This window comes from Vipera berus (assembly GCF_964194415.1).
Source record: "Vipera berus genome assembly, chromosome: 3".
Classification (NCBI taxonomy): Eukaryota; Metazoa; Chordata; class Lepidosauria; order Squamata; family Viperidae; genus Vipera; species Vipera berus.
The window spans coordinates 195,596,878-195,621,511 of record NC_138204.1 but is presented as its reverse complement, the minus strand read 5'-3'; the positions used below and the strand labels follow the sequence as shown (position 1 = coordinate 195,621,511).

Genomic DNA, 24,634 nt, shown 5'->3' with positions numbered 1-24,634 from the left:
AATGGCCCAATTCTTGCTGCTTTATAAAGAAATAACAAGTACTACATCTCTCTTCATATTCGTATTCTATTTTTAAGAGTTTTTTTGATGCTCTCTCTCTCTCTCCACCCCACCCTCATTATAATTACAGAACTATTTTGGTGGGGAGGATATAATGCGACTTTGAAAGACTGAAGTGCTTTATCATAGCATGTATTGTGAGCATTTAAAATGAGGAAGAGAGAATCCCTGTTTAAATCACTATGAAACCATTTCTGTGAATGACAAAATAGGAAGGTTTTGCAAATGGTTGCATAAACAGGAAAGCTGAATAAATGATCCAGTGATATATCACTTCTACCGCTTGTCTATCCCTCTGGCTGCTTTTAAAGTCCCACTAGAAGGAATAAACTCACCATAGTTAAAGTTTAATACGCTAAGGCTTATAGAGAAAGTATTACTTTCTTCCTGATGGTGTCCAAGTCTATTTTTATGGCAAGCCTCGGGGAACAAAGATATATCAAAAAATAACTCCTGCTTTACAGCAGCATCTTTACCTCTCCTGCAACTTTATCCACCTTCCCCGATGCACAGAGGTATTTTATTCCACACAGGCACAACCACACACACCCCAGCACAAATGTCATTAGCCATCTCTTCCTTAATCCCTCTCAGAACCATCTAAGTGTTTGTCCAGAAATCCTAATTCTGGAATCAGCTGCTGCCTTGCCAGTCGCTCTTTCTCTACATTCCATCCACCAGCCTCCCGGCCTCCTCAATCACATGTGTTGTTTCTCATTTAAATGAACAGTTGGATTCTTTTATTTCTTACAAGTGCTGGATTCGCCTTATCGCCCTCGTTCCTTTGGGGGTTGCCAATTGGTTTTATCCACGGATGTATCATTTCTCATGCTTCCTTTTTTTTTCTTACAAAGAGAAAGAACTACTTCGTCAACAAGCCTCTCCGGAGTGGAAGATTAAAAACCTAGACATCACCTACCTTGCAGCACTACTCCCAACTGGGTTGTGTAAAACTCAATTAAACTTGTCCCTATTGAATTCTGCATTACAGTACATTAAACAGAAAATTCTTCAAGCGTAATGACAAAGCTTGAAACCTTGCCTCAAAGCTGTTCCTTGTAGCTTTCTTTAACATTTCTGACTTTATGGTGCAAGCCTCCCGTTGACACAACTCTAGTCCAGCTAAGAAAAATCACACAGCCTCACAGGGTTTAAAAGAAAAAAATGGGGGGGGGGAGAGGGGGGGGAAATCTGTGAAAGCTAGGCTTGGTATTTCTCTTCTCTTAGTACATCTATTGAAATTATTTTGCCAGCAGACTAGAACCTGAGATGCGCTATAGAAAAGTGTAATCTAACGATTTCAATTGCAAGAATATGCTCATTTTGTTCAGAGGCTTTCATGCATGTTCCATTTTTTTCAGAGGAGTAGAGTGGTTCACAATATCTCCTATTAGTACATTATATATTATTGCCTGAGGATTTCATCAGCTGAGGAACTGAAAAAGGCACCAACCTTTCTCTGCCCCAGGCTTCATCATGAGCAATTTGAATAACAGCGGCTTATAGGAAAAATTGGATTTTGAACCCCTAAGTTTTAACAAAAAAAGTGAATGGTAGGCAACTTTAGCATTAGATCAACATCTAGATTCTGAGCACCAGTGGTTAAAAACACAGGGTAAGGCCATTTTCTGCTCCTCTGTTTGAAAAATAAAGGAAACAAGAAAAGTCACATTCAGCCATACAACATTATTAACTTCAGGCAAATTCCCAAAATTGTATGCTTCCAAAAAACAAAACCTGGGAAGTGTGCAAAAACTATTGCCATGTTTCTCCTACATCCTACTGCTGTTCTTATTTTACTGATGATTTCCGTGTGAAGAAAAGAGAGCACAAAGAAGACAAGATACATAAATTAGGAGCTGGATGGAAGCAGATAATTCTGTAATAAAATTGTTGATAAGAAGTGAGACAGCAATAAGTAAATATGGTAAAAGATATTCTATGCATCCTTCTTTAATTCATTTGATATTCACTGTATTAAGAAGGACTGCTCAATGCCAAACAAAGAAATGGTTTGGAGATTTGTCTGCAGAGAAGGCAACTAGTTCTTTACTGTGCAGAGTTGGCCAACTTTTTTTTTAAAAAAGAATTACATTATCAAGATGAGTTTGACATTAAAATATATTAACTAAAATTACTGTTACAAATAAGACTCACATCTATGATGCATTACAAGGAAGCAGAGATAGGAATAAACATAACCACAATATGTAACTTGTTTTCAATTGTGCAAATTAGACTTTGTTAAGAAAAGCAGGCCCCCTGACCCCTTCTGATTTCTTAAATTACCATCCTCTTCTAATCAAGTCACTCCTGCTGAGGAAGATGGGACATGCAATCAAATGGTTCTGAAGGATGAGAAAACCAGCATAGGAAAGTAGACTTTTTTTTCCCTTTAAGAGATGGTGATAAGTTATTGATGTTGACTATTTGCTTGGGACGAGGAAGGAAGTTTCTTCTTTTCTTTATTCTGCACTTTTTAATTTTTTTCCTTTCCTTTTTTACAGTACATTGTTTAGTCAATGTAGACCAGGGGTGTCAAACTTGCAACGTTACGTGACGTGTTGCAATGTATCACGCCTTTTTTTCCATTGCCAGTAATGGAGTGGGCATGGTTTTGCCATGACGCATCCGGCCCGTGGGCCGGCAGTTTGACCCCCCTGATGTAGACTGTATTGGTTTTATTTGTATAATATAATCTTTAATAAAATTATTATCAAAGACAGGGAAGTGGCTTTGTTTTTCAAATCATTTCAAGCATGTATGGAGGTTGCCTTAATTGGGATTACTTTTCCAGTCCCTACTCCATTACCTTGAGGAACAGGCAATTTATTCATTTCCCAGCCTGCCCCCCGTCCCCCAAGTCTGGTAAACAAAATAGCTGCTGAATTCATGGCTCTTTCCAGCTCCGTTTCTTGATTGGGAGGAGGAAGAAAAACCTACTTAGAGAATTCTTGGAATAGAAGTAGTCCAGGTTTGCTATACATACTGACTAGTCAAAATCCTCTGGGCTTCATTACCATATTGATGTCTCAAAGATTTGAGAACTCAACTACTAGAGTCATGGTGGTGCAGTCATTGGAATGCAGTATTGCAGGCTAACTCTGCCCACAGCCAGGAGTTCGATTCTAACTGGCTCAAGGTTGACTCATCCTTCCATCCTTCCGAGGTTGGTAAAATGAGGACCCAGATTGTTGGGGGCAATATGCTGACTCTGTAAACCGCTTAGAGGGCTGTAAATCACTATGAAGTGGTATGTAAGTCTAAGTGCTATTGATATTACTACTAAACGTATGTACATACCCACCTTTCCATGCAGTTTGGAAAGTATGCTGTCTATCAACAGCCCTTCAACTGTGTTTCAGTATCACTGTGTTTCCATTCTGGATAAGTCAGAGATAAAGCCCTTCTTACACATGCCACACCATCACTGAAAGAGCTGACAGAAGAAGAGTTTCCTTTTGCTCTGCCAGACACCTGCTGCTGATCCTGGACATGTAATATGAGAGCTTCTTGAATGCTTCTAGTAAGGACACACAAATGGTTGACAGAAAAAGAACCTCTACTTATGTTTTATTATGAGGGATATTGCTGTCCACATACCTCAACCGCTTTTGTTGCTTTTCTATTTTAAGCTGTAAGCTGACCAGAGACAGGCAGCCTACACATCAAATAAATAATTGATAAAAATATTTCTGCTACCTGCATGCATGATAAGTAGCTCCAGCTTAGAACCATTGTGGGCTGAGAGAGAGGGGGAGGGAGGGAGGGAAAGAAACAGTGGAGGGGAGGGAGGAAGAGAGAGAGAGAGAGAGAGAAAGAGAGAGAGAGATCTGCATTTCTTTCTTTTCTAGGATACAAGCTATCTTTATATTTCATGTACAATCAGAAGAGAAGGGAGGGTAGCTCAATACAATAATAATCTATACAATATTGTGTAACTTGCTCCTTTGATTTCTCATTATCTCATCTTATGCGTAAGACAAATGGAAAGAAAAAAGGGGTTTCTAGTAATTGGGGAGGGGAGTTGGCTGGAGATGTGCCTGGTAAGTGTGTAAGCTTTATTGACAAGATTTCAGAAATGGTTTTACCAGATGCCTCCTTCATAGGGCTAAGATGGAGTAACTGGCCTAAGGTCACTCAGCTGGCGTTGTGCCTGTAGGGAAGAGATGGGCAATTAATTTTCCCAAGGAGCCACATAAGAAATTGGGACTGCTGTGGAGGGCTCTTGCTGTCCCATCCCCATTTCGCCCCTGCTCTACCCCTGCCCCTCCCCCACCACGCCACCACACACCACCACTGCAGGGCGGACAGGACTGAAGGGCTGGATGTGGCCTATGGCCCATAAAATGCTCTGGTCTGCTATAGGGGGACTGGAACTTACTGTCTCCAGGTTTCTAGCCTGGTGCCTTATGCTATACCAAACTGGGTCTCAATTGTGGAGTATTCCATCTTTTTGTTTTTTTAAATGAACTTGTAATGCTTTTTTGTCTAGGAGACAGTTCAGTATGGATAAAAGGTAAATGTAAAGGTTCCCCCGTACATGCGTGCTAGTCATTTCCGACTCTAGGGGCCGGTGCTCATCTCCGTTTCAAAGCCAAAGAGCCAGCGCTTGTCCGAGGACATCTCCGTGGTCATGTGGCCGGCATGACTAGACGCCAAAGGCGCACAGAACGCTGTTACCTTCCCACCGTAGTGGTCCCTATTTTTCTACTTGCATTTTTACGTGCTTTCGAACTGCTAGGTTGGCAGAAGCTGGGACGAGTAACAGGTGCTCACCCACTGAGCCATGTCTTTAAACAAATGGTCTTTAAAACAGTTTATATAACAAATGCTTTTAATTTTTTAAGTTAATCTTTCCACTTTCATCAATGTGTAGGTTTATTAGAATTTAATATTAGATTTTAATATTTTATGAGTGAACAATTGAATAAATCCTACTTATTTTGCAGCAGTAATTTTAATTATATTCATAGCTACCTTAACTACTCTTGGAACTCTTAGAAAAATCATGTTTCCAGCAGAAAAAATGTTTTTACCTATAAAACAAGTTTTCTTCTGGATACACTGCAGCAAAACACTATTACCTTTTCCTGCCACTTTTTGTACTGTCTGTGAACATCACACAGTTTCACAGTACTTGTTAATTTTTTTAAAAGATCCTGTCCACTTCTTCCCCTCTCATATGCTTCCGTTCCAACATTTCTGAATGTTTGTTTCGTGTAACAAATCAACCCCATTAAGTTCATCACAATTGCAGAGTTGAAGGTTAGGGCATATCAGTCAATTGTTCCTGTGAATGATCCCTGTGCATATGTGTTGTGTCTTGTTTTAAACAGAGACAAATCTTTGTTCTGATCTTCATTCAAGTGTTTAGTTTCCTATCTGCAATCCATTCAATAACGCTTGCACAGAGAAGCACTGTAGCATTGCCATTTATGAAGATTATGCTATAAACCATTATATTATCAGAGTTCATTCTTGAATGATTTAAAACAGGGCAGCTAAAATTCCCATAAAATCCTTTTAAACAAGAAACAAGTAAGCTTCTTCCATATTTTAGCTGTATAAACCATGCATCTTTATTACCAACCTTTAGTTTTTCAAGCTGTCCCTCCTGAACTCTAGAGCATTCAACTGTATAATTTTCTATTTTTTCTCTAATTGTCTACATTCTGTTTTGCCATGATTAGATGGCATATGCTATGGAATAATGGTAGTGAGGATTGCAGCAATGATGATGGAAGACCGAGTTGAAATCAAGATTTGAAGAGTACCTTAATGGATCCAAAAATGACAAAACTATTAATATTAAGAAATTACCCAATGCATATCCATGCATTATAAATCACATAATACGTTTTAAGCACCAGAGTGAATATGCATCTGAATGAAATGAAACAGATAGAAAAATGATAACTGAGTGATGTGGAAGCTATTACTTTGATTACAGTTAACATACTTATAATTGTACTAAAGAACATTATGCATTGAAGACCATGAAGTATTTGTTGATAAGTGTCAGAAATTTGTAATCCACTGTCATGATTTTGAGGCATGTACTTTGATATTAGAAAACGTACAGATTGCCACACCACTATTTACTGTATTTTATGATCCAAGATTCTATTTAGTATTGACCTTCATTGCAGTAGTGAGCAAAACATGAGTGACAGTCCAATCCAGGACCATGTTAAGCTAAGGTAATTGAACTTGAACAAGTTTATTGCATTGATTTCAGCGCAATTCAATCAGCTTAAATACTAATACTTCTGAGAAATAAACTGAGATTATAAAACTATAATCAACAATATAGTTACTCCATACAGACCTATTAACATTTGTCTGATCTAACGGGTGTGTTAAATATGAACAAAATAAAACTTTCTTAGCTGTGCAAAGAAAACTAAGTGTATAATATTATACTACATCATTGTATGTTCAGTAGGGCTTATTCTCAAGTGAATACGTATTGAACTGCAGACCAAGAGATCATAATCTTATTCCTGTCCCTTTTATTTTACTTAGGCAAAAATAAATGGGGTATTAGGATTTCGGCCGTAGTTATGTTTTAATCAATCTATACACTAGTGAATGTAACATTGATTGGTAGTTAATTCTTTGTTACATAACAGGTTGTAAGCCCCAGTCATTCCATTTAATCCTTACTGATCAGAACTAAATGCTAAGTGTCTTTTTTACGTATTTGCCATCAATATTAACTGTTTTATGTCATAATTACTCTGTACATAACTGACATTATCCGGTACCATATAGGTACACAGCTTATACTATTTAGTGTAAAATACTATAGCCAAAGTTTGACTCCTTTTTTTATGAAAAACTACCATATTCCAACCCTACATGATTTTGTCATAGAAAATTAACTGGCATTCTAGAATGACAATAGAACCTATATGTTCCATATACGTATTACCACCTATTCTGATTCTATAGCATACTGAAGACAATTTCCCCTCTTCCCAATCTGTTAATTGCTAGTATCTTTTTGGCTCTTTAAAACATTAAATATCAAAGCATTTTCTCTAGGGGGAGCCATGTAAATCTTTCTTTCCTTGGAGATCTGTAATCAACTAGAGACCACATAGGAGCAACAAGAATTTGAATATTTTGTTCCATGTATTTGTTTAGGTGCTTCTCTCCAATATCCAGACTGCTTTTCAGTATTGTTCATTATCAGGGATAAATAATATTCTAACATACAAGATACTGAAGTGCACATTAGGTAAAGTGGGCAAACTGAAACTGATGGATGAACCTGGAAGGGAATGAGACAGGTTGTTACAAAAACCAGGTTTTTGTCTTTTCCACAGGATGAAGGAATCAATATATATATCCAATAAGAAATGCTATTTATGTTAGAAGTTGCTACTATCAGTAGAAAGAGCAGGCTTGGTATCTCTTTAGAGGAACAGCACACAGAAGCAGCCCGTAATAAAGTCACCCTATGTGGATATTAGAACCTGCATTCATATAGTAAAGATCATTTTATAATTTACACATTTTGTAAAGCCCATGTATCAGAATATATAGTTTGTAATCTTATGATCCCTGGGGCTCTTTTAAATTCCTTTAGTGAGGGGTCCAGTGATGACTACAGTAAAGGTAAAGGTAAAGGTTCCCCCGCACATGCGTGCTAGTCGTTTCCGACTCTAGGGGCCGGTGCTCATCTCCGTTTCAAAGCCGAAGAGCCAGCGCTTGTCCGAGGACATCTCCGTGGTCATGTGGCCGGCATGACTAGACGCCAAAGGCGCACGGAACGCTGTTACCTTCCCACCGGAGTGGTCCCTATTTTTCTACTTGCATTTTGATGTGCTTTCGAACTGCTAGGTTGGCAGAAGCTGGGGCGAGTAACAGGCGCTCACTCTGTTACGCGGCACTCGGGATTCGACCCGCCAAACTGCCGACCTTCCGATCGACAAGCTCAGCGTCCTAACCCACTGAGCCACCGCGTCCCCTATTGACTACAGTAGTGCATGCCAATAAAAGGTATTTTGTTGCGTCTACCTGGTTCCTTACACACAGGGGACATTTTCCCAACGGCACCATTCATCTTCTTTGGAAATTAGCAGTGACTTATAAATATAATGACCAAGTAATTATTTTAATTGTTAAAATCAACAGCAGGCAATGTAGTAGATATGCACTGCAGAAACAGATTTAAAACTTAGGTTTCTATTATCAGAGAAGAGTAAGTTCTCAGATGTTGTCCTTTTCATCATTATTCTTTTACAAAATATATTGCCTAACATTCATGTCCTCCTATGTCATAAACTAAGAGTGGGAGCATTTGACAGGAATCACTATGAAGTAAGTTATGGGTAAATTCTTCCTTGTTTCTTTTCATGCAGACCTTTTTGCCCTCTATTCCAATGGGGCTGTTTGAAAAGAATAACCCAGGTTTGATATTAGGCACCTAGGTCATGGTTTCACCTTGACAATAGCTCTTTCATTTCAAGCAGTAACATTTGCCAGGATCCCTAAGGTGTTTTCCTTTTTGTCAAATCCTAGCTTTTCTTAAAGAAAAAAAAACCACAGCTATGAGAAAGGAGGAGAGAAAAAAAAAGATAAATCTTAATTCACAAGCCGCAGGATTATCTCTCTGTTTTCAGCACAAAACTTCAAATTCAATTCAAAAAGTGGATGTGTGTTAGAAGGCTGCAGATTTAAACCTTGTCCACCATGATCAAACTGGATTTATGGAGCATCATAACTCTCCAGACACCATCCAGCAGCTTATTAATTTAATAGACTCCTGTCCATTCCATGATGTTCCTGCCCTGACAGTCTCTCAAGATAAGGCGAAAGCCTTTAGACAGGACCGAGTGCATATATATTTTCTTCTGTTTTCTTGGGTATGGTGTTGTCGACAACTTGAAATCTGTGGCTCAGCAAATTTGTGATTTCTTTTCTTATTAAGCTCGCACCAAAGACAACAGCAGCTACTTTTCTGTGAAATTGCCTTCCTCAGACACAAAAGAATGTTACTGACTCAAAAAACTGTAACTGTATTTTAAAATTTTTTAAAAAATATGAATCCATTTCTAAGTGATCTATTCCAGGATTCCTTGTCAAAAGTGAGACCAATGTTTAGCTAAAATGAAAGGTTGAGTTTAATGGAAAAGTTCCTACGTCTGTGAAACATTCAAAGAATTCTTCAAGTTTAAGGAAGGTATCTCCAATATAATCAGTAGTTTTGTAATATAAAATAAAGTTCAATTGAAACAGAATTATAAATACTTTAGCCAAATGTAAAAAAATATGATTATATTTTTTAAAACTGAAGGTTCATAAGTTCCATAATTTCTCCTTTATTCTGACAGGAACAACAGAAATCTTTCACAATGGATTGTTTCATGAAGTACAACAATTGTTTATTTTGGCTTCTCCAACGTCTAGTGTTCCAAAGGAACAAGGCCCTATTTAAAGTTCTTCCCCTGTAGCTAATAATCACAAATAAAATGGTGTGGCTTTCTTTTGCTGTCATTGACAGAATGATTTGCTCAACGTCTAAAATATTTCCTAAATGTGCAAACTTGAATATTGCATACAAAGGCTTGCATATGAAATCTTGGAAAGAGATTACATTAAAGAGTACTAATTTATGTGTTAATTTGAGATGAGAATTTTAAGATTCAGCACCATCTTACCTTACCTTACCTTGATATAATTTACATGGCAAGTATATGCTTTTTCACTGATGTTATATAAAATGTATCTCCCCCTACATGCTTCCCTCTAAGTCAGAGATGCCACTTATATCCACCTTTCTTTTAAATGGCAACCATACTGCTGAGAAATTTTCTGTTTGTTCTTTCTCTCTGATATTTACCTAGTACTACAGGCTGCTGGGAAATGAAGTTTGTTTCTTTGGTTTTTGGACTGTTAAAAAAAAATCTTGCTAAAACTACTTCAATTACAAAATTCCTACAGAAAATTTCACTTCCCTTTTAATAAATTGATTTGGAGAAAAAATAGCCATTTTTTTGCTATATCCATCCCAATAGCTGTTGCAAGTTTTATTTCAGCTAATTTCCACTACAGCAATTGCACTCTGTAGCAAGATGTAATATAATATACAATTTACTCATTTTTAATTTATCAAACAACAATGCTTGCAGGCATTATAAAAAGACTCAATACTCTAAAAAGGGATAGTGACAAGGACAACAGAACAAATACATTAGGACATTTCTGGAAAATAGTCTACAGAGACTAAAAACCCAGTGGCTTCTTGTTTCAAAAATGAATATTTAATATATATTGACTATAAAATGTTATTTTTTTAAAAAAATGAAAACAATTGTCATAATCTTTGCTTAGGACCATCACCTTTCCAAAAGAGGAAGGATAGTTGTGGACAAGTGCAACCCATAACAACTGTGGAAAGATTTTTGGCCCTTTGGAAGTACCATGCTATCAGATTTGCAATAACAGCAGTCAATTCAATGGGAAAAAGAATCTGTGTTCGGTTTCAGACAGATTGTAGATTTGTATCAAGACGTATTTGCTATCTTGCACCAATATAGCACAAAGCACAGTATAATCTGGCAAGCTACTGATAGTGAAGACAATCTGGAGCGAAGCCATGCACCAATGAATGGAAGAGGCTCAATTAAATTAGGGAGACTTGTCCTATGACAGACAGGGTTTTCCCCACAGTTCTTATGATGCCATCTTATCAGTGCCAGTATCTACATAACACACTATACTCTAAACTTATGTTAAGAAAATAAATCTAGTTTCTCATTATCTTTTGTGCCTAAATAAAATAATCATATTATACATTAAAACAATGGCCTGGTTTACATGCTAAGACAATGTCTGGGCTTTGCTAAATGCTAAACTGCAGACTGCCCAGTTCCATCTAGTTTGGGTTATGTGTGTTAATCCAAGCATAGAGTAACAAGAGTATAACATTCTTAATCTGGAATATGATAGGATTTCATCCGAGTTAGTCCTTGTATGACAAGCAATAATGGCCGAAGAAAAATCAAGATGCAAAATGAACAGGAACAAAGTATATAGTAAAAGCATATGAAATAATAAAAGCATATGAAGCACATATGTATATTCTCTCTCTCTCTCTCTCTCTCTCTCTCTCTCTCTCTCTCTCTCTCTCTCTCTATATATATATATATATATATATATATATATATATATATATATATATATATATATATATATATATTCATGTAAAAATATTTAGCAGTGGGAATTATAAAATCATAAGGAGATTAAGTTAGCTAGTTGTGAAATTCTAATATTGCTTTTTAAATGACTTCAGGACATAGGAGGTGCTAAGGTTATTATCTGTTATCAGGAATACAGTGGAATTGTATAACTGGATAATAACTAAACAACTGACACAATGTAAAATTACATTATCAGTGTGTTAAAACAAAATTGCACCCTAAAGGAGTCTACATGGCAGCTCAGAGCTGCAGTGTAATTATGCTTAACTCTGATAATTAAAATACAACGGAGATCAACAGAATCATTTTCATTAAGAAAATTATTAATGATGGTGGTATAATGGTAATTGATTGCAGAGCACCACAGGATAACGCCATGCAGTATAAACCAACATGTTTTAATAATATGTCTGAGACTGTTTTGATATGTCACATACGGTTGAGAATGTTTGAAATTAAAGACAGAAGCAATGAGATATATTAAAAATGAGAAATCATAGAGTAGCTGTTCTTAGGATATTTTATTTTCTAAAAAAAATACACAAATCCCAAAGTATTTGAAGCATATATTGCGTTATGGATGAATGTTCTGTGTGCTGCAATAAAAATAGCCATTTGCAGCATCAATTATACAGCCGAAACGGAACAAATATTTCTCAAGCCTTCTGTCATTTCATTTCATGTTCCGCATTGATCGTTTTTACATTTGTGATCATGATTTACTGATATTATTTTGTTTTCTATCTAGCTGCACCGAGTACTTTTAGCCTTCATTATTTAGATGACCAGAAAACAGCATTAGTGCTTTTTCCACTGCTGTTCAATGCATGCTTAATGAAATGTGAGGGGATAATGCTATGTAAATAATAATTGATAACTGACTCAGCAGTGACAATTTATGTGTAGTCTCATATGCTGTAAAATGTCCAGATCCTCTTCATTTGAAACCTGATCTCTCTTCAGGTTTGAACTTTTTAAATAAAACAATGATTTTGTTGAATATGTGTACATTTTCAAGAATGCATGTCTTTTCCCTGTTTTTTTATTTTCATCTTGTTTCCTAATTAAATTCTAAAGAGTACTTTGGCTAGGCACTACTTACTTTTATTCCATGACCCACAACATATAAACAATAACTTGAGAATACTCCCATTTTTATGATCCTGTAATCCATGAATTTGGCATAGAGTTGGGGTCACTAAATAGAACTGAGCACTTATTGGCCAAATACCTTTCCTGCTTTATTCAAGAAAGTGTAGGCCAATTAAATAAAGGACTTAGTGATTTGCAGCAAAAATAAAAAAAACATTAAATGTGATAAATCTACTTTAAAACATAGTCATATTTAATGATATCTGTTAGCATCATCCTTTCATAGCATATCTATCATCCATCCATCCATCATCTACCTTAGATTTGAAAGGGCATCAAATCTACATATGACCCTGGGCAGTGAACAGCAAATTATGTTCTACATGGGGCTGCCCTTCTGGAATATCCAGAAGCTTCAGCTGGTATAAAATGCAGCAGTGCAGCCAGTAATGTGTGCTTCTAGAACAACACGTTACACCTCTGCTCCATAAGCTGCATTGGTTGCCAGTTTAGTTCCAATTCAAGGAACTGCTTTTGACATTTAAAGCCCTTCAAGGTATGGGGCTGGGTTATTTGAGGGATCATCTCTCCCCCATTACATCTGCTCATCTCACCAGATCTGGCAAGAGAGGCATACTGTGTGTCCAGTTTCTCAAGGAACTAAACTTGGCAGGTCCAAATAAGTAGGAACGTCTCTGCTCTGGCACCTACCTTATGGAACATTCTTCCCACTGAAGTGAGGTAATCTCTGTCCCTCCTTATTTTGCAGAAGTCCTTCAAGATATGGTGCCTTGTGGCTTCAGGGGATCAGTGAGATCTTGAGGTTGTTTCATTGCTGATTAAATCTTGTGTGTGTGTGTGTTTGTGTGTGTGTGTGTAGATGTTTGTGTTTCCCATGTTTATTGTTTTTAAGTTTGCTTTGCTGTACACCACCCAGAATCATTCTTGTGAGTTGAATATACATATAAATTTGATAAATAAATAAATTTAAAACAATAAAAATATCAATAAAATCAGAAATATTATCACATACCGATGACCTATTTTTTGTTCAGACCTATCAGTAAATACTTTTTTCTATTGGAAAAGATCTTCCAAAGTTACTTAAGCTAAACTAGAAAAATCTGGGCTAAAATGTTTAGTATTTTTGTTAATATGCTAATCAAAACAACTTGAATGGTTTTATGAGAAACACGTTCTATAGTAACCAGTACATTTCATTAAAAATACTTCTGTATTTTCAAACAACTAAGCATGTACTGCATTTTAAGAATACAGGATCATGAAAGAGGTGGTCTTAAAATGCCTAATCTTAAATTATATTATGAAGCTGCTGCGTTAGCAGGAATACAGTAAGTGATTGGATTAATTTGACACAAGAGAGATTATTAAATCTTGAGGGCCATGACTTGTTGTTTGGCTGGCATGCATATTTGTTGTATGATAAAAAGGTAGATAATGTGTTTAAAGCGCATATTTTAAGACAAGCATTGTTGAGAGTTTGGAAGAAGTACAGACATAAGTTAGGTTGTAAGATACCATTGTGGGCAATCCCAAAACACGTAATAGAAAATATAAATGTTGGTTTCAAACATGATGTGACTACGTATAAGGAGATTTTAAGTTTGGAAAGAAATGTCTGGTGTCTGAAACCGTACAGTCTCTTGCGAGATGAGAAGATTGTTCAAACTTGGTTCCAATATATTCAGCTACGGGCCAGGTGGAAAGAAGATCAGAAAATTGGTTTTACAATGACTGATGAAAATCTGATAAAGCAAATTAGAAAGCAGGGTCCAGCACATATCAAACGGATATATCTTGCATTGATAGAAATTGACTCAGAAACAGAACTTGTTAAAGATTGTATGATAAAATGGGCCCAAAACATTCAAGAAGTTATTACAATGGATACGTGGGAAAAGATCTGGGTGAGGAACGTAAAATTTACACAAGCTCAAAACTTAAGAGAGAACTTTTATAAAATGTTTTATAGATGGCATCTAGATCCTAAAAAGCTTGCAAGTATGTATCCGAATTATCAGCCCAAGTGCTGGAGGTGTGGCGATGAAGATGCAACATATTTTCACATATGGTGGACTTGTAAAAAGGTTAAGGCCTTTTGGATAAAAATTTGGTGGAACATGCAGAAGATTTTCAAGCAAAGGATAAAGTTTTGCCCGCAATTTTTTTTGTTAGGTATAATTGCAGATGCTGCGGTTGTGGACATTAAGTTGATGTTGAATTTAACTACGGCAGCAAGACTCTTAATAGGTCAATATTGGAAGAAGGAGGAACTGCCGACTATAGAAGAATGGACTTTAAAGGTTTCTGACCTGGCAGAGATGGCAAAGATTTCGGCTTATTTGAAAGATCACTCGCAAGAACGTTACATTATGGAGTGGAGAAAATGGATTGAGTATATCCAGAACAAATATGGGACTAAAAAGTTTCATGTAGCATTTGAATAAGTCTTCCTTTCTTTTCTTTTTTCTTTTTTTATATATTTAATAGTAATAGTGTTTGTAGTTATCCTATATGAGCTAGAGAGTGATAGATCTTATAGTTTATGGTTGTTAGCATTTGGATGATTATGAGTGTTTTTTTTTTTGTTTTTATACCCTGTACTTAGCTCTGGGAAGTCGGGGGGAGGGGTAGGGAGGGATGGGTATGGGAGGGGGAGGGGGGACTGTTAAAGATAAAATGTATGTTAAAACTTTTTAATAATAATAAAAAAAAGAATACAGGATCATAATTTCATTGCAATTAGCAATGACTAAAGCACATCTAATTTCCGTATTTGTTAGCTATGATAAACCTTTTGCTGAAAGAGTTGTATCAGAAGCAAAGTTTCAAGTTTCTTAAGAGAACAGCAATAGAGACTGGGAAAGAATATGCTGTCATCACCAGAACTATATAGTCTGAAAGATTTTCAACAGGACAAACGTGGTTAGAATGCTTATTGAAAGCAGTCACATATTATGAATACCAGGTTATTCATTATGTGGTTTTTGTTATTTCCTAAGCAACTTGGAAGGACTGCTCGATCAGCATGATACACAGTGGAGATCTCACTGTTTTCTATAAACAGATGGAAACTTTCTATTCAGAGATCGAAATCTAATCTAACTTTGAGATGAGCAAATGATACAAATTGCATTTTGAGGATCACAGGAGTATCATTACATGGATTATATCAGAGGTCCCCAACCTTTTGGGCACCAGGGACCGATTCCATGGAGAGAGGTTTTTTTCACGGACCAGAGAAAATGTGGTTTTGTATGCTGCCTGCATCCTACGGATGAGGCTTTGCTTGTTTGTGCGGCCCAGTTGCTGGCATGCCATGGCCCAGTACTGGTCAAGGGACCGGGGATTGGGGGCCTCTCGATTATACAATACAGGCATTCCTCAACTTATGACCACAATTAAGCCCAAAATTTCTGTTGTGAAACTTTGGTTAGTGAGTTTTGCCCCATTTTATGACCTTTCTTGCCACAGTTGTTAAGTCAAACACTGCAGTTGATAAGTTGTAACCTTGTTGGTAAGTGAATCTGGCTTCCCCATTGACTGCTTGTCAGAGGGTCGCAAAAGTGATCACATGACCTTGGGACACAGCAATGGTCATAAATATGAACTATTTGCCAAGCATCTGAATTTTGATCACATGATCACAGGGATGCTGCAAAAGTCATAACATCCTTATTCTACTCTGTCATATTGCCTCCAAATCTAGTGATTCACTTGTATTTTACTACTTTAAATTTGCTGGGGACAGTACATTACCCAGCAGAAATGTCAAAACTATACAATGCAGCTGTTGTCGCCATATCCTGTTGCACTGAATTTTGCCATCTCTAACTATGAAATTTGATTTTTCAGTATCTTCCAATTTTATTGAATCCTGCACAAAAGTGATGATCCATTAACTTTCGTGAAGAGTTCAGTCTTACTATATGCATACAACATGAGTTAGTGAAACGTCCTCATTAGTATCATTTCAGGCTGCATTTTAATCAAATAAAAAGCAATGTACGTGTAATAATGCTGAAGTTAAAATGAAATGTTCATTTTTAAGTAGAAAGAATTTTCACACTCAAACATTTAACAATAAAACATTTCATCAATCTTAAGGAGTATAATCTAAGAGTGATTTTCTCATGTTATCTGCCTTAAGAGATATATTGAGAAATTGGCAGCCTTATCACTGCTCGATCAGATTTTGAGATGTGATAATATAAAAAAACCAAACAGCATTAGGTAGATATTGGAGGAAAAGTCAGAAATATGGTAATGAAATTTTTCAACTGTGAACACTATATGGCTTATTTTTTTACACTGTTATAGCAAAAGTTCTGTATAAACTGTCATCAGTAACTTATTTAGAAATATAAAGATGCATACTAAAATATAATATGTGCTAATATTGTACTATTTTATTTTTATTCAGTGTGGTCTTCTGATGTAATGTATCTTTGCGGACTATATATGTATGTATGTATGTATGTATGTATGTATGTATATATTCATTCTTCCTCTTTGGGTTTGGGCTTGCCCCTTAATTAAATATTTTCAGGTTACAGTGTGTGTATATAATTATGTCATAAAAAGAATGCATAAGATCCTGATGTACAACTACTAATGTAAATTCTGTTTTCAATGTTTCAGTTTTCAGTGGCCCATCCTCTTAAAAATGTACAATTTGCAATGATTATAAAAACAAGATTTAATTATTTCTAGTAAGGTTTAATAGTTCTTTATGTTATGATTGGGTTATTTGTCTGGACATCGTACACTGAAATAGTCACAAGGTTGTTACAATAAACAAATATTTAATCTTTGTAGAGGTTTTAGTTAGGAATTTTTTTTAAAAAAACTTAAAAATTTCCTAAAATTCTTCAATTTCAGAAGTAATCACAAACACTGAGAATGAGAATTTATCACTTAAAATGTGAGCCTAGTTGAAAATACTAAAAGTAGGAAGGAAAGAAAGAAATATATCAGAGTCATAGAATGGGAAGTTTAGACACAACACTGAAGAAATTCTGGTCCAATCCCTTTGCTGTGCATAAACTCACTACTCATTCACAGATCCATAGATCCACATTACATTTTTTCTTAAACATGACCACAACAAATCTGATAAGGATGGAAATAAAATTCAACTTAGGGAAGATTAACTCCCAGTTTTATCCCATTGTCCCATTGCTTATCAATTGTTTGCATCGTTCCAAATACTGTTCCCCAATAGCATCTTAACTCAGAATTCCTGCTACTTATTCATTCCCCCATAACTCACAATGTCTAGAATCTCACAAAATTCTGAAATCCTTTTGAGGTTACAATGCAACTCTAAAATTACATCTAACATTTGGTATATCTGCTTAAAACCTCATTTTTCTTCTGATCATTCAGCTTGGAAATTTACACAGTGGTAAGCAGTTATACTTAAGCATTCTAAAAATAGTGTGAGGTTAATCCACAGGAACTGCTTTGTTTAGGTTTTTTTTACACATGGTAACTCATATATTCAGCAAGCCAAAGCTGGAATCTGATCCCTAATCAATGCAATCTTTCAGTTTTCAGAACCTTCAAAATCACAGTTCTCACAATAATCTTCTCCAAAACAATACATTTTTATTTACTTGTCACAAGTGGTAATAATTTATTTCTATTAGGTTAAAACTGCAACTGGGTGACCCTCTTTTAAAAACTCAAAAGAATGTTCACAATAGATTCATGGCTTAATACAATGCAGTAAATTTATCTTAGGTTAGAAAAACAGACACACTCAAAATCAAAGATCTGGGAAGTATCCAGAGAGGTGCTTGTGTTGCAAGTGAAGTAGGCAAGCTTTTTGTATCAGAAATGCATCAAGTAGAAGAAAGATATATGCCTTTAAAATATTCTGTTTGAACACTGAATGATATATGTCTCTGTTTCATGCTCATGAACCAAACACTTATCCCTTACTTAAAGTGGTAATATAGAAAAGTGAGTTACTCATCTTTGCTGCTTTTATTTGCTGTCTATTATCAACGAGCATGTTTCTCCAGCACTGGGTTAATTCCTTATCAAGAAACAGGAAGAAAAATTAGCTTGGATTTACCTTTACTGTACACAATGCAGTTGTTTTTGTTGTCTTCTACTCCTTGCCAAGTCATATCCAGCAACCACTTGGGGCCCGCAGTCAACACCATAGGGAGTGGAGCTTTTGCCTTCTGGGGAAAAAAGGCAACAAACATATACCAGTAAGCTTGTGTTGATTACAAATTTAAATGAAACTAGTAGTGATAACTTTTATTTGCCAACTAATTTGATCTCCAAATCGAGAAACCGTATATCATGACTGATGGAGAAGGGCAAGAGGAAGAAGACCAGAAGGCGAGCAAGAAGAAGGAAGAGAGTTAGTGCTTTGATAAAAATGAATGGCAGAATTATTATTGAGGATTTTTCTGAATGATAGCACTGGATCAGATCAGATTAGACAAATCTCTAGTGGCTTAGAATTATAAAGGGAAGGTAGGTGACTTTCACAGCAAAAAGCCAGTGTTTAGAAATGAACTTTAGACACATTGTACTTCATTATCAAGAGGATCTCTATTTCCTGAAACAGACAGGAAAGAATTTAAAGAATCAGTATCCATTTCAAAGCCTGAGTAACATTTATGTTTGGTGGGAAATTATTCTGAATGGATAATGTATTTTCTCCCTTTTTTCTTCTTTGAAGCCAGTGCTTGCTTTTACTATTGCTGAAATAATGATTATAAACTCCAAAAAGAAAATTTGCAGCCAGAATGAATTTGAATGACCAAATGTGAGAAGAGTGCATTATATATAACCTGATTCACAAAAGACTGAGAAACACACGTGAGTTGAAAAAGCATTTCCTCAACATGTTTTCCACGGTGCAGGTTAGGACAGAAACATTCAGATCAATTTTGCTCAAGTTCACTGCTAATCTTAAATGCAAGGAATGAACTGATCTAGAATTTAGAAAGGCTTATCCCCAGTTTTTTTTTCAATGATTGGTAGTAAAATGCTATTTAGACAGTTATCATTAATCATTCCTTGTTCTGCATATCAAACATCTTGAAACTATAACTCAAAGTGCAAAGTACAATGGAAAGACTCTCTAGGTAATAATCTAGCAGGCTTTTTTATTTTTTTAATATAGATATGGTGTTTTTCCAGAAGCTCCAGACCTCTCTTAGAAATTCTGTTGTCGTTCCTATCCCTGAACTAGAAGTCAGAAGTATAAAGTTAAAGCTTAATCCTATGAGGCTTCTGGACCAGCCAATAAGGACGAGCTATGAGATGCTCTAACCACACTTCTGCCCCAATGCTAAATTTTTAGGTAGTGCACCTCTGCCACTGTCAGATCAGGATATGCGTAATTACATAGAAATCTATTCGGTTTTCTTTACTTAAAATTTTTATTATTATAATTGGTCCTCAAGTTACAACCACAACTGGGACCAGAATTGCCATTGCTAAGCAAGGCAGTTGTTAAATGAGTCATGCTCAATATTACAACTTTTTTAGCCCTGGCTGGCAAGCAGATTACTGAAGTTTTTAAGTAAATCATGCTGTTGTTAAGCGAATCTGGCTTAAGCCATTGTTTGTCAATCACATGATCGCAGGACACCACATCTGTTGTAAATACGTGTCTATTGCCAAAGAACTGAATTTTGATCAGATGACCATAGGGATGATGCAACAGTCACAATTGTGAGGACCGGTCATAAATGCCTTTTCAGTGCCATGTGATCCCTTTTGCAAACCTCTGACAAGCAAAGTCAATGGGAAAGCCAGATTCACTTAACAACCGTGTTACTGCCTTAACAGCTACAGTGATTCACTTCACAAGTGTGGAAAGATCGGTCATAAAATGGGGCAAAATTCCTTAACAAATGTCTGACTTAACAACAGAATATTTGTATTGGCAGCTAAAGGGCTTGGAAATAGGCATTCCTGGGGGAAGGAGGGGTCAAAAAGTCAAGAATGTTGGCTGTGACCTCTTCCTCCTTACAGAGTTTTGATTGTTCAAGGCTTTGATGCCATCTCAACTTTTGACCCCTTTCCTGCTTCGAAGGGATGTAAAAGAAGGCTTGCCATCCTGCACTTGAGAAATGAGATTCTAAAATCTCTATTCTGCCGTTGTTCAAAAGAAAGGCAAGTTTTAGCTTCTAATCTTTTATTTTAAAAGTGGGAGGATCATCCTAAATTCACTGAGAACATAGTAAGAGAAGCTGCCAATTTTTTTGAATGGAGGGGGGTCATCTTAAATTCAGAGTCCTCTCCTTCCTGATAAATACAGCATTTCTATGTTTTATAATGTCCAATATAATATTTCTCCCTGGGCATTAAATAAAGCTAGTATTATCATATTTCCAGTATTACTGGAATTTAACATTTCAACATTCACTTGTGGCAACTGAAAAAAGAAAGTGTTTTACCATTATGAGTCTGTTGATAAAAAGCTCATGTTACCAGAGGTTTATAAATCAGACTTCCATGATTAATAATTTCTTTAGTAACTGAATTCTAATACATAAGTCTTGATGCATTCATTCAAAAGAAGAAAATAAATCCACATATGTGCAGATGTGTTATCACATTTGAAATGAGTTTCATTTTACTTTTGTAAACTAATTTAACACATTTGCACTTCCTAAATCAATACACTAATTAGAACACAGTTACAGTAGTTTGGGGCAATTGTGCTCAGAATTTTGCAGTAAAATAATCCAGGACTTTGTAACTCCTTAAAAATGAAGTGCTTGAAAGCATGCAGGAACGCAAATGAAACATCAGTTTCTTAATCATTAAAGAAGTGATTGCAACCATGTAATCTAAACCCTACCTTTTTTAATGCCTTATTCATGCAACCCATGTAAAATAGTGATGGGGCTTCACCTATGTAGTCATCTTTTTGTTTGTTTTTACCTTTCACTGGATACCCCTCCAGCTGTGTTTTTTCGAAGCTCAAACAGCTGTTTAAAACCACTTTTGGCTTCCCTTCATCCATCTGTTTCAAAAGATTTGCAAAATCCTATTACTTTGCAAACTAACAGATCACAAAAATGTGTATCCAAGACAAAAGCAAACACAAAGAGGCACATAGAAACAATCATATAGAATAGTATTATAATTAGATACAATTATTATTTTTATTTTAACAACCCTGTAATCCATTGCATTAGGGTGGAGACAGGGCAACTGAATAGAGCTGAGAGTTTACTGGCCAGATGCTCTCCCTGACGCCTACACGGAGCTCACAGCAGATATTTTCCCTTTGTGCCCAGATAGAGAAATATCTGCCACTACCTAGGACTGATTGTGAGGCAAGAGCTCTACCTTTAGGCCACGATGCTGCCCATAATTAGATATAATTATATCTATGTTAAATGAAAAACATAAAAAGAAATATATTTTTAAAATGGTTCATGGCTTTTTTGGCATGCACTTAAAGACTCCTTCCTTAAGTTTTATTTCAATTTAAGCTCACCTTTTTTAATATAATGTATGAAGAAGGCAGAATTGAGCAGGAGGCAAAAGTCAGTTCTTAGAAGTTAAATTTCAACCTTTCAGATGACTTTCAAAGATAGGTTTGATTGAGTGTTGGTGGGTAAAGGATAAAAATAATTAAAGATTTTAGGATTTCTTTTAAAATATTTCCCATGCTGTTCTCTATTTTGGGACTGGGAAGGCTAATCAGCTAGCAAGATTTGCTTCCCCCCCCATTTGTCAATCTTCAGGTATTTTCCTGCTAACAAATAAGCACCTACCTATAAAAAACCCACTAACCCACTACTTGATCTGGCTTTCGCTACATGGAGCAAGGCTCTGTATTATTTGGACTGTGGGAAAATAAAAGTTTGAGCACTAATGTTGTATTTTCCTGGGGATATGGGCTATTCTTTCATCTTATTGTGGTAAAGGTTAGCTGGTCATTTCTAGCATTCATAGTGACATTTGCTGCTGGAATTATCTTTATGTTAGGATCTGTTCTTTTCAAAGGAGATCAAGACTACAGACAACCTAACCTGGACAACTTATTCTCATGTTCAGCGACATGATTAAGGAAATAAAGTTTTACGATATTTTACTCAAATATACACATAATATCAAAAGGTTTACTTTGGCCTCCATGCCAAATGCACATGTATCAAAGTTAGCAACAAATCTCAGCAATCAACTTCACTAGCCTAATGGAGAAAAAAGTGCAGTTTAAAAGAACCTTAAAAACTGGTTATTCCTTCAAATTAAGGTGTTTGGTAAGTTAGGTTGAGGATGATGTGTGAGAATGCTGTTTTTTATTTGTTCCCTTGGAGTGACTGTGTTTTTTTCTATGAATTATTGCTTTCTTACTTTTTAATGTTGTAAAGCTGCTCAGAATCATTTAGGAGTTGAGTAGCCTAAAAATTGGATGGATGGATGGAACAGACAGACTTCCAGAAAGCCATCTTTTGAACTATCTTGCCATTTTGGATGTTTCTGCCCCCTCAGGTATCTGCATTTCTCTATTATTAATTCAAGGGGTTTTTTTTGGTGTTTTTTTAAAAAATCAATTATCTCTCTTAAATCTTCTTCTCTTTACAACCTTCTAATGTATTTCTCAGTGTCACCTTTCCTGTAACAACTCTGAATGCCAAATCTTCACAATAAAAAAGGCATACTTTTAAAAATAAATTATAAAAGAGCTAACAATCTCTAATTCAATTTTTATGACATATAATTTTATTCTAACCTTAATCAAATCAGAACCTATTTTAAAAAACCAAAACTGATATCAAATACTTACAACAGAACATAAATGTGACACATATCTTGTAAATTTTAATCTAAGTTAACAAACCTCTGATCTTTAGTGCTTCATGTAACAAAACCAGAAAAATATTTCAGTATTTTTCAATTATTCTTTTTCAGGATCAGACCAACTGGAATAAGGCAGGCAAGGCCAAAAGTGGATCTCTTAGGGAGCAATTAGAATCTGCTAATGAGGATAAGAGAGGTTAAGCAGATAGCTGCTTTTTACCAGCCTTTCGAGTAATTCAGCAAAGAAGTGAGGTAACCCTAAAGGGCTGTTTATGAAGACCCAGAAGGTTAATAGAGATAAAAATAGCCTGTAAGAAGCTTGACCATACTTTTGCTTTTTAGCTTAAGAGGAACTGTTCATAATTCAGACATCTTAAAATGTACATCTTGTTCTAATCAAGGTCTATTACTCATGATTCTTTAGGTGTAACATCACAGTTTTCTTGGCAGCAGTATAAATTAGTTTGCCGCTACCTTCTTCCCTATTTTTTCAGCTATTTCCTTTCCTATGGACTTTGTCTCTTCTGGGTCTCCTATTCAAACAGGAACCAAGACTGTTCTCACCTAGCCACGACCAATTAGGTATAGCCACATTGCCCTAAAATATATTCCTGACATTAGGGAAATTGTAGCAATTTATTTTTCACAGAACCAACTAATATTTTTTAACCTGACAAGAGCACAGTTACTCATTTTCCTTTTTCAAAATGGCATCCTCGGAAGAAGCAGTCATGTCTTGCCAGAGTATAAACAACTGGTATGAATATTTCAAGCAATGTTAAGGAAAAAAACATAAGTTGGAGCCAGAATAAAACCTAAATTTAATTTAACTTAAAATATAATCAAAATCAGTTTAATGAAATACAGCAAATATTACTTATTTCAATGCTTTTAAAACCTTAACTGTTACCTGACCTACTGACCTACATTATAATCTAATGATAAATTTTTGAAGGCAATTTGAGAGGTTGAGGTCTCTACGTCTAGCTCTGGTGTAGACAAAAAACCAAAGACAGGTACTCAAAAATCAAACTTGTTGTATCGTACTATCAAATGCATTTCAACTATTGGCATTATGTAGAATGCCACATACGCAGTTATGCAGAAGTTTTTTTTATTTTAATATCTCATTTTAAAAAAATCTTATTCCAGAGCATCACTTTTAAAAACATACTCATTAGCAAATTGTTTAGCCGAGTTTCCAGGATAAAACACATAAAAAATATTGTCCTTATGGACCAAGCAATCTCAGTGAAATAATTCATAATATTCAGGAATCAAACTAAGATTTTATTATTCCTTTGGCCTTCTGTCTGTTTCCCTTTGGTACCCTCCCTTTCTTATGGTTCAGAGAGGAACACATTGTTTTTTTCTCCTGCTATATCTGTTTTGCCATGAAAGATAATTCTGTATTTGGCTAAGGCCTGAAAAAAGAAAACATAGTTTAAAAA

General features: G+C 35.8%; 1 protein-coding gene across 2 annotated transcripts in view; it reads right to left on the bottom strand.

Moving 5' to 3' along the window:
• Positions 1–24,634, bottom strand: part of ZFPM2 (zinc finger protein, FOG family member 2) — a gene marked incomplete at both ends in the record, with an annotated part of 365,245 nt that overhangs the window by 105,612 nt on the left and 234,999 nt on the right. For both annotated transcript variants that reach the window (XM_081325400.1, XM_081325401.1), the window contains one exon: positions 18,472–18,583. In XM_081325400.1, the coding sequence (XP_081181526.1) occupies positions 18,472–18,583 (112 nt within the window). The remainder of the gene's footprint in view (positions 1–18,471; positions 18,584–24,634) is intronic.